The sequence below is a fragment of the Helianthus annuus genome, chromosome 8 (genome assembly GCF_002127325.2).
Source record: "Helianthus annuus cultivar XRQ/B chromosome 8, HanXRQr2.0-SUNRISE, whole genome shotgun sequence".
Classification (NCBI taxonomy): Eukaryota; Viridiplantae; Streptophyta; class Magnoliopsida; order Asterales; family Asteraceae; genus Helianthus; species Helianthus annuus.
In genome coordinates, this window is record NC_035440.2 from 43,707,207 (window position 1) to 43,722,313 (window position 15,107).

At 35.9% G+C, this 15,107-nt stretch overlaps 2 protein-coding genes across 8 annotated transcripts; one reads left to right on the plus strand and one right to left on the minus strand.

Moving 5' to 3' along the window:
* Window positions 1-1,973: 1,973 nt before the first annotated feature.
* On the minus strand, window positions 1,974-6,461 carry LOC110872806 (polyadenylate-binding protein 2). The gene is made up of 6 exons (XM_022121681.2): window positions 6,245-6,461; window positions 6,016-6,118; window positions 3,504-3,577; window positions 3,143-3,334; window positions 2,403-2,533; window positions 1,974-2,244 (listed from the first exon to the last, which is right to left on the minus strand). Exons 1-6 carry the CDS (start codon window positions 6,374-6,376, stop codon window positions 2,199-2,201), a joined length of 678 nt encoding a protein of 225 aa, XP_021977373.1. The 5' UTR covers window positions 6,377-6,461; the 3' UTR covers window positions 1,974-2,198.
* Window positions 6,462-7,458: 997 nt separating this feature from the next.
* LOC110872807 (mediator of RNA polymerase II transcription subunit 31) lies at window positions 7,459-10,767 on the plus strand. Of its 7 annotated transcripts, none has more exons than XM_022121685.2 (7): window positions 7,459-7,666; window positions 8,398-8,489; window positions 8,570-8,667; window positions 8,919-9,015; window positions 9,129-9,207; window positions 9,310-9,605; window positions 10,505-10,767. In XM_022121685.2, exons 2-6 carry the CDS (start codon window positions 8,443-8,445, stop codon window positions 9,583-9,585), a joined length of 597 nt encoding a protein of 198 aa, XP_021977377.1. In that variant the 5' UTR covers window positions 7,459-7,666; window positions 8,398-8,442; the 3' UTR covers window positions 9,586-9,605; window positions 10,505-10,767. The 7 variants fall into 7 exon arrangements, with proteins under 7 accessions (XP_021977377.1, XP_021977376.1, XP_021977375.1 ...); XM_022121684.2 differs by having other exon boundaries at window positions 7,460-7,666; window positions 9,310-9,596; XM_022121683.2 differs by having other exon boundaries at window positions 7,463-7,666; window positions 8,424-8,489; window positions 9,310-9,581.
* The last annotated feature ends 4,340 nt before the right edge of the window (window positions 10,768-15,107 follow it).

Here is a 15,107-nt window from a genome sequence, read left to right on the forward strand (position 1 = left end):
TGATATTCTAGTTTAATACAAGCTGAACGAAGACTGAATCAATGAATTCCGCCTCTGATTCTGTCTAAGAATTCTTCTGATCGACTCGTATTGGTCGTAAAACGATCCTACATTCTTCTTGACATCCATGAGTGATATCCAAATTCCAAATACCAAACTCTAATCCAAACACACAGCCGATCAAGATCACCATATCATCCAGCAAACATTCAAATCTTAATCACCTTCAACCATTTACACTTTCTCTACTATTTTGAACACTAATCAACAATACTTCTTTTCCAAACCAGTCGAATTAACAACCTGCTATAAACTCGTCGCAAATTAAACAGTTTAACATCTAATCTGATCACCTCAAATCCAGATCTGCTATTATACTTTTTCCGTTTTCACTATTGAACAAACAAAGCTCAGATCCAATTCTTCTTCAATCTTTCTACAATTGACAACACCACACACTACCATCAATTGCAGCTTTCGAATTCAAAACTATTCAAAACTTTAATCTTAGATCTTGAATGATTCAGATATGTGATATGATCCAGATCTTTGATACGACGAAAGCATAAGCTAAAAAAAAAAAAAAAAACACATATACTTGGTTACTTACATTGATTTTGTGTAGATACTCTTGTATGGCCTGTCATACTTGAGAACTGGGAGATTTTCTGTCTCTCACTTGGTTTGTTTGGTTGGTATAAAATTCATCAGGGTAACCCTTTACCCAAAAAAAAAAAGAAACACACGAAATGGTCACGGAATTTGAGGAATAAAAGGTTAATTGGCATCACAATTATCCTGAATGTGCTCACCATCAACTATGATATAAATAACTAGAGTAATTATTATTACACAGTAATTATTATTACACAATAGGTTTAAAGTAGCGCAATATTAATTATTCAACATCATTTTGTGTGTAGACCAAGACTACTCCTACAAACATTCACATGAATGGAACGCCTATCATTAGCATTTTAATGGGTATTTCAACGAGTTAAGAAGTGTTCAAAACTAAACTAAGATAAATGAGATATCGATACTTAAAGTGATGCCTTTTGAAAAAGTTTAATGGGAAATTAAGTGGGAAATAGATATGCTAAAAAAATCGGGTTAAACGGGTCGTGTTCGTGTCAACCCGTCAATAATCAATATTCGTGTCGTGTTCGGGTTCATATGTCGACGCGAGTTTCGGGATCGGGTTGTGCCAAATTTTCGTGTTTGTGTCCGGTTGGATCAGCCAACTCGTGAACACAACCCGTTTAACACCACTAGTTGTTTCTCACATCTCTGTTGTGAATTTCACCTATGATTTACACACCGTTTTTTTTACACACCCATGTTCGTGTCAGCTCGTCAATATTCTGTCGTGTTTGGGCTTTCAGTCTTTGTAATTTCTCTGGCGTTGTTGCACTTTGATTTATACACCAGCTTTTTTTTTTTTTTTTAACCAAGAAGAAAATACAACTACTGGACTATAATGTTATAATGTCTTAACAGAAACACTACACTTTGGGATTTTTTTTACCGATCTCTTGTACCCTTGCTCGTTTGGATAGGGATGCACCACATTATAAGAAGTATGCTTATTTGTATAATAAATCTGGCCTAATAAATTTTTTTGTAGACAATGGCCACTGTTAGAGAAGATGATTAAGTGAAAATTTTTTCTAATCAACCCGTTCTGACCCGAATCAAAATGGTAACTTTTTTAAACAACCCATTTGAACTCATACACATTCTAACCCGCCGGTTCGTTTTGATAGGGTTGAAATAACCTGAACTGATTAATTTGAGTGTAAACTAATGATGTTCTTTTATATGGCTTCCCCCTTCACTATCTCAAATGATGAAGATTAAGAGAATAAATATGTAAAACTACATTGAAAGAGGGAGTGTATATATATATCCACAATTGGTTTTTTGTTTTAATTGTGTTTCAAAGATAATATAATATTCATGGGAACTATAACTTAAAGTAAAACACACTTTCAAGCTCATTTTTTGGACTATGACAGACTATGGTTCTAAGTTCAAAAGCATGTTAAAGTGCATACAATCTTTGAAAATAAAGCTAAAAAGGAAAGTTGGGGCATCTGGCAAATGGAAGCAATGGTACATACTACATAGCGATACATGATCTAAGACTTATGAGAATTAGCCACTAGAAAACACTCAAAATGACTTGATTTAGTTGATTAATATGGCCGATACCGCATTGGCCTCCTACCTCTTGGAATCCTCCTGCAAAGTCACAACAGCATGTGTCAGCTTTGTTCTAAATTATTTTGTATAATTATAGAAAATCACTAAAGGGTTAAGCAAAATGGTACCATTTTCCAAGTCCCTTATGAATTAAATTATCAAATACACAGCAAGTAAAAATAGATTCGGATATGTACCCGTAGCCGTATGGAGAGTACATTGGTGGGCCAGCTATGTAAGGCCTTCGTGGATTGAATCCAAGATACGGGTTCGCCCGCCTCCCTCTAAATTGTTTCATCCCAGGAACATTGGTTCGTTTGGCAGCAACCTGCAGAGCCCAAGAATCCATTAGTAAGAATTTGAAGCCCGGATTTTATAATATTGCGAAGAGCTTGGTTTTAAATTGCAAGATGCGCTCCGATGCGTTTTGTCCAAGAATCTGATGCGTAATGCGTGATGCGAGCGCATCACGTATGCGATGCGCTCTTTATAAAAATATACTGAAAAATTATTTATACATAACAACTTATTAAAACATACTTAAACTAAAACAATTGACATAATAAGATAAGAATTGTGCTTTTTGGTTCAAATCAAGCATCCTAAAATGTTTTCTAGAACCATAAAAAGTGTTTAGGAACCATAATGGTTCAAATCAAGCATGCTAAAATATTAATTATTGAAAAAACCCAACCCATTTCATAAAATCTGGGCAAAAAAACATAACAAACAATGATGCGTAGTTGCGTACATCATGGCGCATTTTGCGAAGGGCGCATTATGCGAAATTGTCGCAATATCATCGCATCATGTAAACGCAACGCATTAGGTGTTGCGATGCGCTCTCATTAGCGCAACGGGCGCATCACGCATTATACGCGCATAATGCGCGCATTTTAAAACCAAGGCGAAGAGAATACGGTAATAAAGTTAGGACCTTGAGTTGACGACCATGTAACTCTGATTCATTCAAAAGTACTGCATTTTGAACAGCTTCAAGTTCCACAAATTCCACATAAGCAAAACCTTTCGGTTGACCAAATTTGTCGGTTAATATTGTCACCCTGTTTACAGTTCCACATGATTGAAAATGCTGCTGAACCTCCTCAGGCGTACATGCATAGTCTACCTGAAATTCAGAATATATAAAATTTTAATGTTCTTCCAAGAATTAAGAATAACAATAATGATCAAACAATTTCAATGCATAGCAAAGATGTTAGTGAACACAACACAACAATATAAACAGTTTTCATATACTATATCAACAGTAAAATACATTGAATAAAGAACCTCACATTACCAACATATATTGAACGGGCATCCGCCTCCTCTTTTTCAGCCAGAGTTGCAGAAGCACCAGCAGGATCGTCTGTTGCCCATGATACAAAAAATAATATTGTTAGGTAAACACGAGATTATCTAACTAAGACGCTGATTATGGTATTATATTACAGGTCAGAACAGTAAGTTCTTACAAACATGGGTGAGGCTCCTCTACAAAGTGTTTTTTTTCTACAAAGTGTAGGAAGTATTTTGTGCCATTGGATGTGTTTGATCAATGGTTGAGATTAGTTGAGTGGCATTTTTGTAATATTTGTGTTTTAATTATTGATTCATTTAATAGGCGAGGGGCATTATAGTCATTAGTGGTGTTTTAAATAAAGAAACTACCATCAGTTCCTTTATTCTAGCTATTTCTTCATTAAGTAACCACCAATCTCTAAAATCATGGATCTAGACATCAACATGGTTCAAGAACATTCAAACAATGGAGAACAATAACACTATAATCTATTCCAAAAAAATGTTCATACGTTTTTTTTTATGCGATCTAATCTGTTTATACTAGTGTGTTATACAGAATGCAAGCTTTTATAATGGTGTCTTATACATAATCTAAGTTGTTTATATTGGTGTGTTATAATGGAGATCGAAGCTGTTTATACTGGTGTGTTATACAGAATCTAAGTTGTTTATACTAGTGTGTTATACTGGTGATCGAAGTTGTTTATACTGGTGTGTTATACGGAATCTAAGCTGTTTATACTGGTGTGTTATACGGAATGTAAGTTGTTTATACTGGTGTGTTACACGGAATGTAAGTTATTTATATTGGTGTATTATACAGAATCTAAGCTATTTATACTAGTGTGTTATACGGAAATGTAAGTTGTTTACACTTGTAACTGATAAAACACAATGTGAATAAACTAATAACTAATAAAACACAACGTCAAGAATTTGTTCATGAGTGATCGCATGTCATGTTAATTTGTTATGCATACGTTCTTTGTATTATAAGTAACTGACAATTTTGAATTCTTAAAAGATATGTTGTTTTCTTAAAAATCTCCTTATTTTGTTTAAGAAACAAATCTTCCATAAATAAGTTAATTATTCAATTACCTTTATGCACTTTAATATAAAATCTCTAAGTGCCACATGTCACCCTTAGAACACTTCCTACACTTTGTAGGAAAAATAGACTTTGTAGCCAACTCTCACCCTACAAACATTATGACAGAGAAAGCAACACAGGACTCTTTCTCTAATTTTAGATTAAAGGTTACCAAATTTAAGTTTAGCAAATGTAAAACCCTAAATCAGGTCAAACCGCTCTAACCTTGCTTAACTTGACTTCCCTGCATTAACTTAACAGGCACAGACAGTTGGGGCAAGTGGCAACAACAATTAGACTAGAAATATCCTCCTAAATCTTGATGCTTATCCTATTGTATTTTAAACAAATAACAATTTCACCATGAAGATGATGTTATTAATGAATATCTTGATTCGCCTTAGCAAGTTCTTAAACTAAGATCACTTAATGCACTCGACATCTTCTAGGTTCACTCTATCAATGACATTACATTTGTAGGTTTAGAGGGGAAGTCTCACCGGCAAGACACCAACAACAGTGTAAAAAAATCCATAATATATTAATATTGTATCAAAATAAATTTGGAATATTGTACTGATACGCATACACCCTAGTCGTATAATAAGAAGACACATTTGCTTTCTCAATGTTGTCATAGGCTTTAAGCAAGCTTTTCTCTATTACCAAAACTCTAATGATTAGTTCAAACACCCCTGAATGATATTTGAATACAGTCTTCCTACATGGCTACATGTTTGTTATTTAAACCTAACGTCCTATGCAGTTAATATCGGTGATATATCCGTCCCCTGGTAAAATATCGGTGTCAAATAGTTGTTAGAATATCGGTACCGATATTATCGGCGATATTGACCGATATAACGGATATATCACCGATATTTGACCGATATAACCGATATATCACTGAATTATTAGTGTTAAATTGCAATATATATAAATTCTGCATTAGATTAAAATTACCGATATCTCAAATATCAGTCCTTGATCGATATCCGATATTTTACCGCATCAACTGCATAGCTAATATCAATGTCCCAGGCTCCCAGCTTCAAGAATCTAAAATCAAGAACACTACAGTAATATACTCACTCTCACAACCTCTGCAACATTTCCTGTTTTTTTCTTCATAACTAGTCGTCACCGTAGCAGAGAAACAGCCAAAACATATTATACTTGTCATGTTTGATAACAATAACAAACTGCAAACCTCCTAAAGTACAACCAGACACGATTCAATAATCCACGTAACCGTATAGAATCGGTATCCTTCTCAAACTCTAATTCTAGCACAATTACAAAACCTATACTAAATAATATTCATAATAAAAACAGTTAAAATAAAGCTAAATATAACAACAGCAGCATTGTCATGCATAACACAAAAATAACCAAAATAGAAGAAAGACCTTGAGCCGAGCCCATCTCCTTCTCGACTTTCGCCTGCATTTCTCGAAGCGCGCCTGCTTCTTCTTCAATCTCCTTCAGTCTCTTCTTCATATCCTCTAACTCCTGATTTCAGAAACAAAAAAAGTAGAACAAAAGGATAGAAATTGAGTTAGGGCTTTAACTCAATTCACATGAGTGCATTGAATTCGAAAACAAGGATGGTTAAAACAGTTGAATTGAAATAGAAACCTTGCTGTTAGTGTTTTCATCGTGTTCTGTTTCGTTCATTGGTGTTTCCATATCAGCGTCCATTTCTCCGTCTTCTGGTATGTCTCCGCCGTAGACTTCGTGCTCTTGATCTTGCTCCGCCGTCTGATCCATAGGTTTAACGTCCCACCGGCCTCAACAATATGTAGTCAGTCGGTAGATTCAAGGGTTTTGTTGATGGAGAAACTATTATATGATGAAGGGAATAGCATGTGTTATGTTATTCTTGTTATTAGCAGGGGTATTTTTGGCATTACAGTTTGGGCTTGAGTAGGGATGGCAAAAAAACCTTCGGGAGGTGAGAATATTTTGAAAACATGAGGGTGAATTGCTGGTGGTTTAGTGGTAAAAAGCAACAAATTCGTGTGTTTGGGGGGGGGGGGGGGGGGAGGGGAGGGGATTGCTAGAATTTTCGTCCGGGCTTAGAGAGGGTTCTAGTTGACAAGACTTGTTAGGTTTCCCGATGAGCATTTCACGCGAACAAGCATTGTCCAACAGGGCTTGATTGCCACACATGACACTGCGTGGATGGTATGGGGGTTCATGCAAGTGAACAACTATGGTGACTCCACTCATGTTTTCTCTCCCCTCTTTGTATGCAGCGAGATACAAATAACAACCATTATAAAATGGTAAAAATTGGTTAAAAAATATTCTAACCCATTTGTTTGTTCACGTATACGTATGCGATATTAATCTTTCAAAGTTACTAAGAGTCGCTACTAGATCTTTATTATCTTCACACTTTTGCAAAAAGATGAATTCGAACAACACAAACAAGCGCAACCGTTTTTATCGTATTTTTAGCAGTCGTTATTTAAACTTAAAATATTAAAATATTACTTGTATTTATAAAAATACAAAAAAATGTTGAGTGGAGAGTGGTGGAAGATGATGTAGCTTCCATGATTGAGTGGTGGTAACTGGTAAGTGAAAACTGATATGACGCTGATATACACCGAGGGGAATGAAAGTGTGAAAACTACACTCTGAGTCTATGGTCTTATATATTTGGCTTAAGCCGAATTCGTGTTGAGTTGTTGGCATCTACGGGTGTTGATTATTTGATATGAAACCAATTAAGCTAAAACCGAAGCAAACCAAACGGAACTTAAAAAGGTCGAACGGGATAACAAATTCGGTTTAGACTTGGTTGAAGCCCACTTTTATACCATTATGTTAGCCCAACTTAGATGAGCCAGCCCATCGATGTATTTGAATCTAGTTGACCAGTCGTCCATTTTTATGTTTTATCTTCCAAGTTCCACCGGAGAAGACACAATCGACGGTGAGGCTGAGACTTACTAACGACGCTGCATTTTCCGTTGACGGTTACGTAACTGGACGGTGACCACCGTTTGCACCGTCACGGAGTATCAATTGGTGTATTTTACTTCCAAATTCGTAAGTATTTGTTTTCTTTGATCTCTGGTTACTTAACTTTTTGTTACTGGAATGTTATCATAGGTCAGTTCAGAAATTGGATACCAAATTATTAAATTTCGAGTCAAAACCCTAAATTAGAAGCGTGAATTGTGATACTCTCTCCATAGTCCATATATTGTGGATCATGATTGGGATTTGAATGTTGGAATATTAGGTTTTATTTTATCAGTCGTTCTTTAAGCTATACTGTAATAGTAAATTAGTTTTGCTCCGTTGTATTATGTGTTTTGGGATGTTATGTTAGTTCAGTCAAAAAAGAATAAGCTGCTTTCATATTCAAAATTGTTGTGGATGTCAAGTTTATTGTGGAAAATTTGCTCACCACATTAGATTTTATGATAATCTTGGTTTTAAAAAAGCGCCAAGCACGAGCTTTTTAGGTGCCAAAAGCCGAGGCGAGAGCTTCACGTATGGGAGGTGTTGCTCTATGTATGATTAAGCATTATATAGAACTAAAAAGTTGCATCTCTTTCAAGTAAATAATCCATAGTCTCTTCATCGTTTGGTCGTTAGACTCAATCTTTACCAATTTTGACTCACCTGCGCAAAAAGTGTGACCTTCGGACTTTGAGGCCCTTTATCAATCGCCTAGCGCCCCAAATACGCACTTTTTAAAACCAAGAAGATAAAGCTTATTATAAATTTTTTTTTTCCAAAATTTTGGAATAAAGCTCATTATCTTGGTACAGCTAGCCAGCAAAATTTGAAATTATAGGAACTAGGAACTCGAGTGCATGGCTTCGGGTCAAGAAATTGATGATTCTTCAAATAATAACAGCTCGTAAGCTTCTACATCTCATATAGTGTGGATATAAGTTATCATAATATGCTACCATGTGTCTGACTTGAGTTTTGTTACAGGCCCAAAAAAGTATACAAGGATCCAGACGATGGGCGTCAAAGATTTTTGCTTGAACTTGAATTTGTTCAGTGCCTTGCTAATCCAACTTATATTCACTGTAAGTTAAAGTGACAATGTAAAATCATTATTATGAAGGACTGTACTAAAAATGATGAGAAATATTTGCACTACGTTTGAAATTTGGAAACAAAAATTAATTGATTTGGAACCTTAAACAAATAGAATTAGTGGTATCCATTTATTCTAGGAGACCTTTAAGTCACCAAATGTAGAGGTAGTTTAGTCAGTTTCTTTATGTTTTTGACTTCTTTTACCCTTCATGAAGTTTAAATTTGTTCATTGATGTAGATCTAGCTCAGAACCGTTATTTTGAAGATGAAGCTTTCATTGGCTACTTGAAGTACCTTCAGTACTGGCAACGACCAGAGTACATAAAATATATTATGTGAGTTGTGCTTTGCCTTTTAGTCTAACAATCTTATTATGTTGAATGGTTGTATCAAGAGTCATTCTTTTCAAGAGTTTATTAATATCTGTTTATTTTTTGGAGGATTGAAGGTATCCGCATTGTCTCTACTTTCTGGAACTTCTTCAAAATGCAAGTTTCCGCAATGCTATGGCACATCCGGCTAATAAGGTTGCATCTTTTAGACATTCTGTTTCCTTTCAAATCTTTATCATTTTCAACTTTTTTTTTTAAATTTATCATAATACTTGATGCGTTTTTTAAACCTTTTAGGAGTTGACACACAGGCAACAGTTTTATTTCTGGAAGAACTACAGGAATAATCGGCTGAAGCATATATTGCCTAGACCTCTTCCCGAGCCTACAGTGGCACCACCATCTAATGCTCTTCCACCACTGCTACCACCTACTGCTACCACCATGGCTGCTTCATCTGCTCCTGTGTCTGCACCGCCAGTACCCTCCCCCATGCAGTATGGTGTACCTTCCGGGCCTCCTCTAGCAAAAAATGACCCAAGAAATGCAATTGACAGAAGAAAGAGAAAGTAAATGTTTTCTCTGTATGTTCGGTCTGTCTGCATAAACAATCTTTAGTAATTATATTTATTAATGGTTAGGGCCGCAAACGAACCAAATGTTCGGCGAACAGTTCGTGGACCGTTCGGCGGGGAAGTTTGTTTGTGTTCGTTCGTTTATTAAACGAACGAACACGGACAATAAATTTCGTTCATTTAGTTAAATGAACGAACATGAACAGAGACTGTGTTCGTTCATTTATGTTTGTGAACGTTTGGTAACATGTTCGTTTGTGTTTGAAAGTTCATCATTGTTTTTAGTTTTTATACTTTATTTAGAAACTTCAAAATTCCGACAAATAAAATATTTAGTAAGTATCAATGTATTATATATTTTGTTCATAAAAGCTTGTTTATGTTCGTTTGTTCCAAATTTGTGTTCATGAACATTAGTTTGTGCTCATTTGTGTTCATCACGTTCGTTTTCGTTTGTTGCCTAAAATTAACAAACAAACACGAACATAGTCATTTTCTTAACAAACGGACACGAACATAAAATCTCATTTGGTAAGTGTTCATGAACAGTTTGTGAACACACATATTCCTTAACAAATGAACACGAACAAGGTCTTGTTCGTGTTCGTTTGGTTTGTTTGCAGCCAATGGTTAATGAGTCACAATGAGTAGTCTTTTTGTACAGTTCAAAATGAGTAATTTGGGTTGACCTCGAGAAAAATTTAGATCAGAAGATTTAACAACTATTTAGTGTCGGATATGATTAAGTTTATATTATTCCAGTAGTTATCTAACTTTTGGACCCATTTCCTTTATCGTTAATTTAAAAAACTTTAGTCCGCTATGGATAAAAACATAACCCGTAAATTGGTTGAAGACATCTCCCTTTTTTTTAAATGTGAATGTGTTGCATGACCAAACTCTTTACCATTTTGCAGGAAAGACGGATAACTTCAACGTGAAACTGAACTGGCAGTATATGCTATTTTTTGTAAGGTTGCTGAAATGATGCATTTGTAGCATGATTCTTTTTAACGGATACTCACAAAGCCGAAGGCCCTTTGGTATGTGAGACGGTTTAATTATGTTGGCTTTACAATGGCTCCAGTTTTACAATCACATTTTCTAGATAGAAGGATCTGAGATGAGTATGCGACAATTGGGTTCTAAATAGATCGATTTTCTGGTTATTCTTTTGATCCACTCAATTGTTTGTTCCAATCGATTTTTTCTTTGGTCTTTTTCCAACTGTTTTTTTATAGTTGGTCGATTTTTTTTTTTTTTTTTTTGGTTTTTTGTGTTTGGCATTTGGCATTTGGCTTTGAAGGTTGTTTTTTCAATGTGTTCATGATCGTACAAGTAATTCCAAATTGTAAAGGTGTTGGCAAAGATAAATAAAATCTCCAAAGACCCTGGCAACGACAAAAGAATCCTACCTGGGTTTAATGTTAGTGAGCGGATAGGACCTGACTAGAGGTGGGAAAAAAACCAGTTCATTAACTGCAATCGGAATAGGTTATTAACCGGTTCAATCTCATGTCAAGTGCACAGATAACACTTGACTCATTTCCTAACATGTCTCATTTACCTTTTTCCTAGGGTAATTAATACGCCTTCGTGTTGTAAAAAAATTGGCCGAAGTTGACATCTCTACCTTTTTAGGGGAGTGTTTAAATCAAAACCTAGAAATATGTTAAGAACTGTGATTTGCAGAATACACATACAGGTGGTGCTCTAAATGTGATACATAAGACGCTTATGTAGCTGTCACATTTTCTCTGTCTCACTACTTTGATTATCTTCAATGCATTATGTACAAGTACATTATGCGGCTCTCGTAGTTCTCAACAACACGTTTCTACCAATTTAATATCCAATTCTTACATCTATAAAATGTTACATAACCAAACCATTACCATTTTACAGGAAAGATGGATAACTTGACATGAGATTGAACCGGTAATATATGCTACTTTATGTTCTTTTCATTTTCAGAATATTATTTCTGCCAACATGAACAAGGATAGGTGGTTATTTTTGCATGGCTGGTGAATTGATGTATCAGTAGCATGAATTATTGATTGTGGCCCTCATATACTATATATGAGTCATACAGGAGTTGCACCCAAAAAAAAAGGGGGGGGGGGGGGGGGGTTGTGAACCGAGCCCAGTTTTGCATCCGTATCTGACCTGATTTTAAACCTGGTTTGGAGGTCAAACACAATATGAACTAAACCCGATCATTTCCCCTAAAAGGCAGAGCTCTGACCGGATCGGTTTTTCCAAAACATGATTTTGACTTTTGTTCCTGGCCCAAACCGATTTGGGTCATAACCTGATTTGTGCATCTGTACTCTCACAGTCAGTCGCATGTAGAGATGAACATTTTGGTTTTTTCAGGAACCAAAACAGGTTCCAAAACTGGTCTCTAGATTGGCCGGTTCTTTGTCAAACCGGTTCAGTTCATCCCCGGTTTGGCCGGTTTTTTTAGATCGGTTTGAAACACCACTTTCGGTTTGCATTCGCAAACCAATTCTTGTGCGCACCTCTTTAACTGTTTTGATGACAAAAAAGTTTAAAAAACATAACATACGAGTTATATTATTTTTTTAATAGTTATTATAACAAGTTTATTAAAAAAAACCAAATAACTAGGCCAGTTCGGAACCAGTAATTTTTGGGTCGGTTTCCGAACCGGTTGATGACAAACTAGTTTTGGTTTGGTTTTTCGCTGAAGAGGTGAAACCTGTATGGAACTGCCGGTTTGGATATCGAACCTAACCACTTCGGGTTCGGTTCTTAAAAACCGATACGGTTAAACGGTTTTCTCTTCATCTCTAGTCACATGCTTTTGTTCTTAAAAACCGGTTCGTGTGAATTTGCTTCCGATCCATTGTACATCACCACCGCCTACCGCCACCACCCCCACCTGCCACCGGCACCGCCACCACCACCAACGGCCAACCACCGTCCACCAATGGCACCCCACCACCACGGTGTTCCACCATCACAAATGCAACTAGCGTTGATGCTACCAATGTCGTTGACACATTCCGACCTTGTTAACAAATTAGGAAACTAAATATGATTTTTTTGTCAATCAATGAAACACAAATTTCAATTCCTTTAACAAATTCTAGTTTCATCACATTTGAATTTCTTTGACAAATTTGAATTCCAAATCAAATTCCCTCAAACTCCAATTCCTTTGACAGATGTCTTGTAAAAAATCGTGAACCAAATGTTTCGTACATGTTTTGAGTGTAATATACATTTATTTCGCAAAAATACATAAAAAAAATGGTATTATTATATAGTTCAACCCAAACCACCTATATATTAGTACCTCAAATTATATTTTTCAGGTTGTGATATTTACCTTTTGTTTTCGAAACAATAGTGTTTTTGTCTCTTGCCGAGGGCCGGCTCAATCGTTTAGAAAGTCTAAAACAAAGTAAAAATCTGAGGCCTTCTGTTAGGTTGATAAAATACGTCATTTTAAAAGTTTTTGTTGCACAAGTAACAAAAATCTTGAAGATAGTTTGATTTTGATTATGTGAGCAAAGTATTAGATTTTATTTCTTTGTTTATTAGTGGGCCTCATTAGTGTTGGATGAATCCTCATTTTGATTCAATAAAATCAGTTAGACGGGTGTTGTCAATGTGACAACCGGTAATTTACGGCTCCTAATTACACGCAAAACAAACATTAGGATGATTAAAAGTAGTGTAGTTAGACGTAAATTAACCTAGTTAGGCCTTTAGTATGCCTAGGAACACCTAATCCGCTTTACAGTGCGCGTATGACGAACTGCGAGAAATCTGTTGAATATTAAACGATAACGAACTGAAACCGTACGAAATACTGACAACGCCGACAAATACGAATTCTATACGAATATTTTATACTTATAAATTTAGTTTTGCAAATTTATGGTGCTTCTGTACGTCACAAACGCAAACGTGAACAAAAAATGCGATTGCAGGAAACGCACCGGCAACAGAATGGAAGCATCGGGCATGCGTATTAACTTCAAAACTAAGATTTTACGATATATTTAGCTTCGTAATTAAATTTTAATTACCGCAGTCGAAACCGGATCGAAAAACGGATTAAAACGGCAACGACGCGATGGGGATTCGAGTGCTTAGTAGGCGTTCAACTTTCCAGAAATCTTAGCTCAAATACTTCCGTTGTGCAATGAAGATACCATTCGGATCACACCCGGCTCTTATATAATTGATTTATTATCGGTGTGTGACAGCCAATACCCAGGTCGGGTTAGAGGCCGGGACAGGTTAACAAAACCCGGTCAAAGATTAGACCGGTCAAAATACTCAAAATCATTTTCCTTTGACCAATAAGTTACTATCTTTTCTCCTTTTTTTCTTTGTTTTTATTTCTTTTCACCATTTTTTATCTAATAACCGAATTTTAAAATTTTATATTGTTAAAACACTTATACATGTATAATAGTTTAATAGGTTATAGTAACTATTCAAGATTTGTAAACTAATAAATAAATAATATTTAGAGATACAAGTCAAATCTTAAAGTATCACAAACTTTTAAAAAGTGTTTGTAAACTAATAAATAATATTTAATATCATAAAAGTGAGACTATCAACTTTTAACCACATAATTAATATCATAAGGGTTAGGGTTTCAAGTTCATGCATGGCGGCAAGGGAACGTTACAAGGTCAACAATTGGTACGATGTTCCATCTAAGAAGGGTAGGGATAACAATAACAGTCATCAATCCAATGTCTCAACAGGGGAGTGAAGTTTTTTGTTTCGAATCTACCAGATAGGTGTTCATCGGCAGATCTGGCAGGGGTTTTGAAGAGATACGCAGAGGTGCAAGGAACGTACATTGCTAGAAAGCTTGATCGTCTTGGCAAGAGGTTTGGATTTGTTACGTTCAAGATCGATAGAAACATGTCCGATTTGGAGTTTAGGTTAAAAGACGTATGGATAGGAAGTTACAAACTATTCATATCTCCAGCAAGATTCGTGAATGATCCGGTGGAGAAGAAGTCGGCTGATAAAGTGTGGCAACCGGTGAGGAACGTTCAAGAGGAGGATGGTACAGAGACAGAATTGGAAAAGGATAAAGGCAAAGCTGTAGATCAACATGTTAATGTGGTAAGTGGCGCTCGTTCTTTCATGGATACTTTACTCAATAAGGAGGTTGGGGTTGGGGTGCCGGAAATAAATATTGATGGTGACATTGGTGCTTTTGGTGAGTTCTACGATTGTGGTTTAGTGGTAACGGTGAAAGGCTATACTGAATTGATCAGTTTGAGGAGCCTTTTGAAAGCGATGTTCCAGCATAGTATTCAGATTCACTATGTTGGTGGCTTTACTGTTTTATTGGTGTTTCGGGATAAGGTGGAGAGGGATTCTTTTCTTGAAGATAATGTGGGTTGGGAGGTCTTCCTGGATTCTTGTGTAACTTGGAATGGTCAGATATTGGATGTTGAGAGGATTGCGTGGTTAAAACTCCATGGGGTGCCTTTAACGTTAGCGAAACCCCAA

Coding starts and splice junctions, on each gene's coding strand:
- LOC110872806 (XM_022121681.2), bottom strand. CDS start 6,376: ATGGATCAGACGGCGGAGCAAGATCAAGAGCACGAAGTCTACGGCGGA. Junction 6,119..6,244: donor ATGAAAACACTAACAGCAAG/GTTTCTATTTCA, acceptor TTCTGAAATCAG/GAGTTAGAGGATATGAAGAA. Junction 3,335..3,503: donor GTTCAATATATGTTGGTAAT/GTGAGGTTCTTT, acceptor TCTGAATTTCAG/GTAGACTATGCATGTACGCC.
- LOC110872807 (XM_022121683.2), top strand. CDS start 8,443: ATGGCTTCGGGTCAAGAAATTGATGATTCTTCAAATAATAACAGCTC. Junction 9,016..9,128: donor GAGTACATAAAATATATTAT/GTGAGTTGTGCT, acceptor GGAGGATTGAAG/GTATCCGCATTGTCTCTACT. Junction 9,208..9,309: donor TGGCACATCCGGCTAATAAG/GTTGCATCTTTT, acceptor TAAACCTTTTAG/GAGTTGACACACAGGCAACA.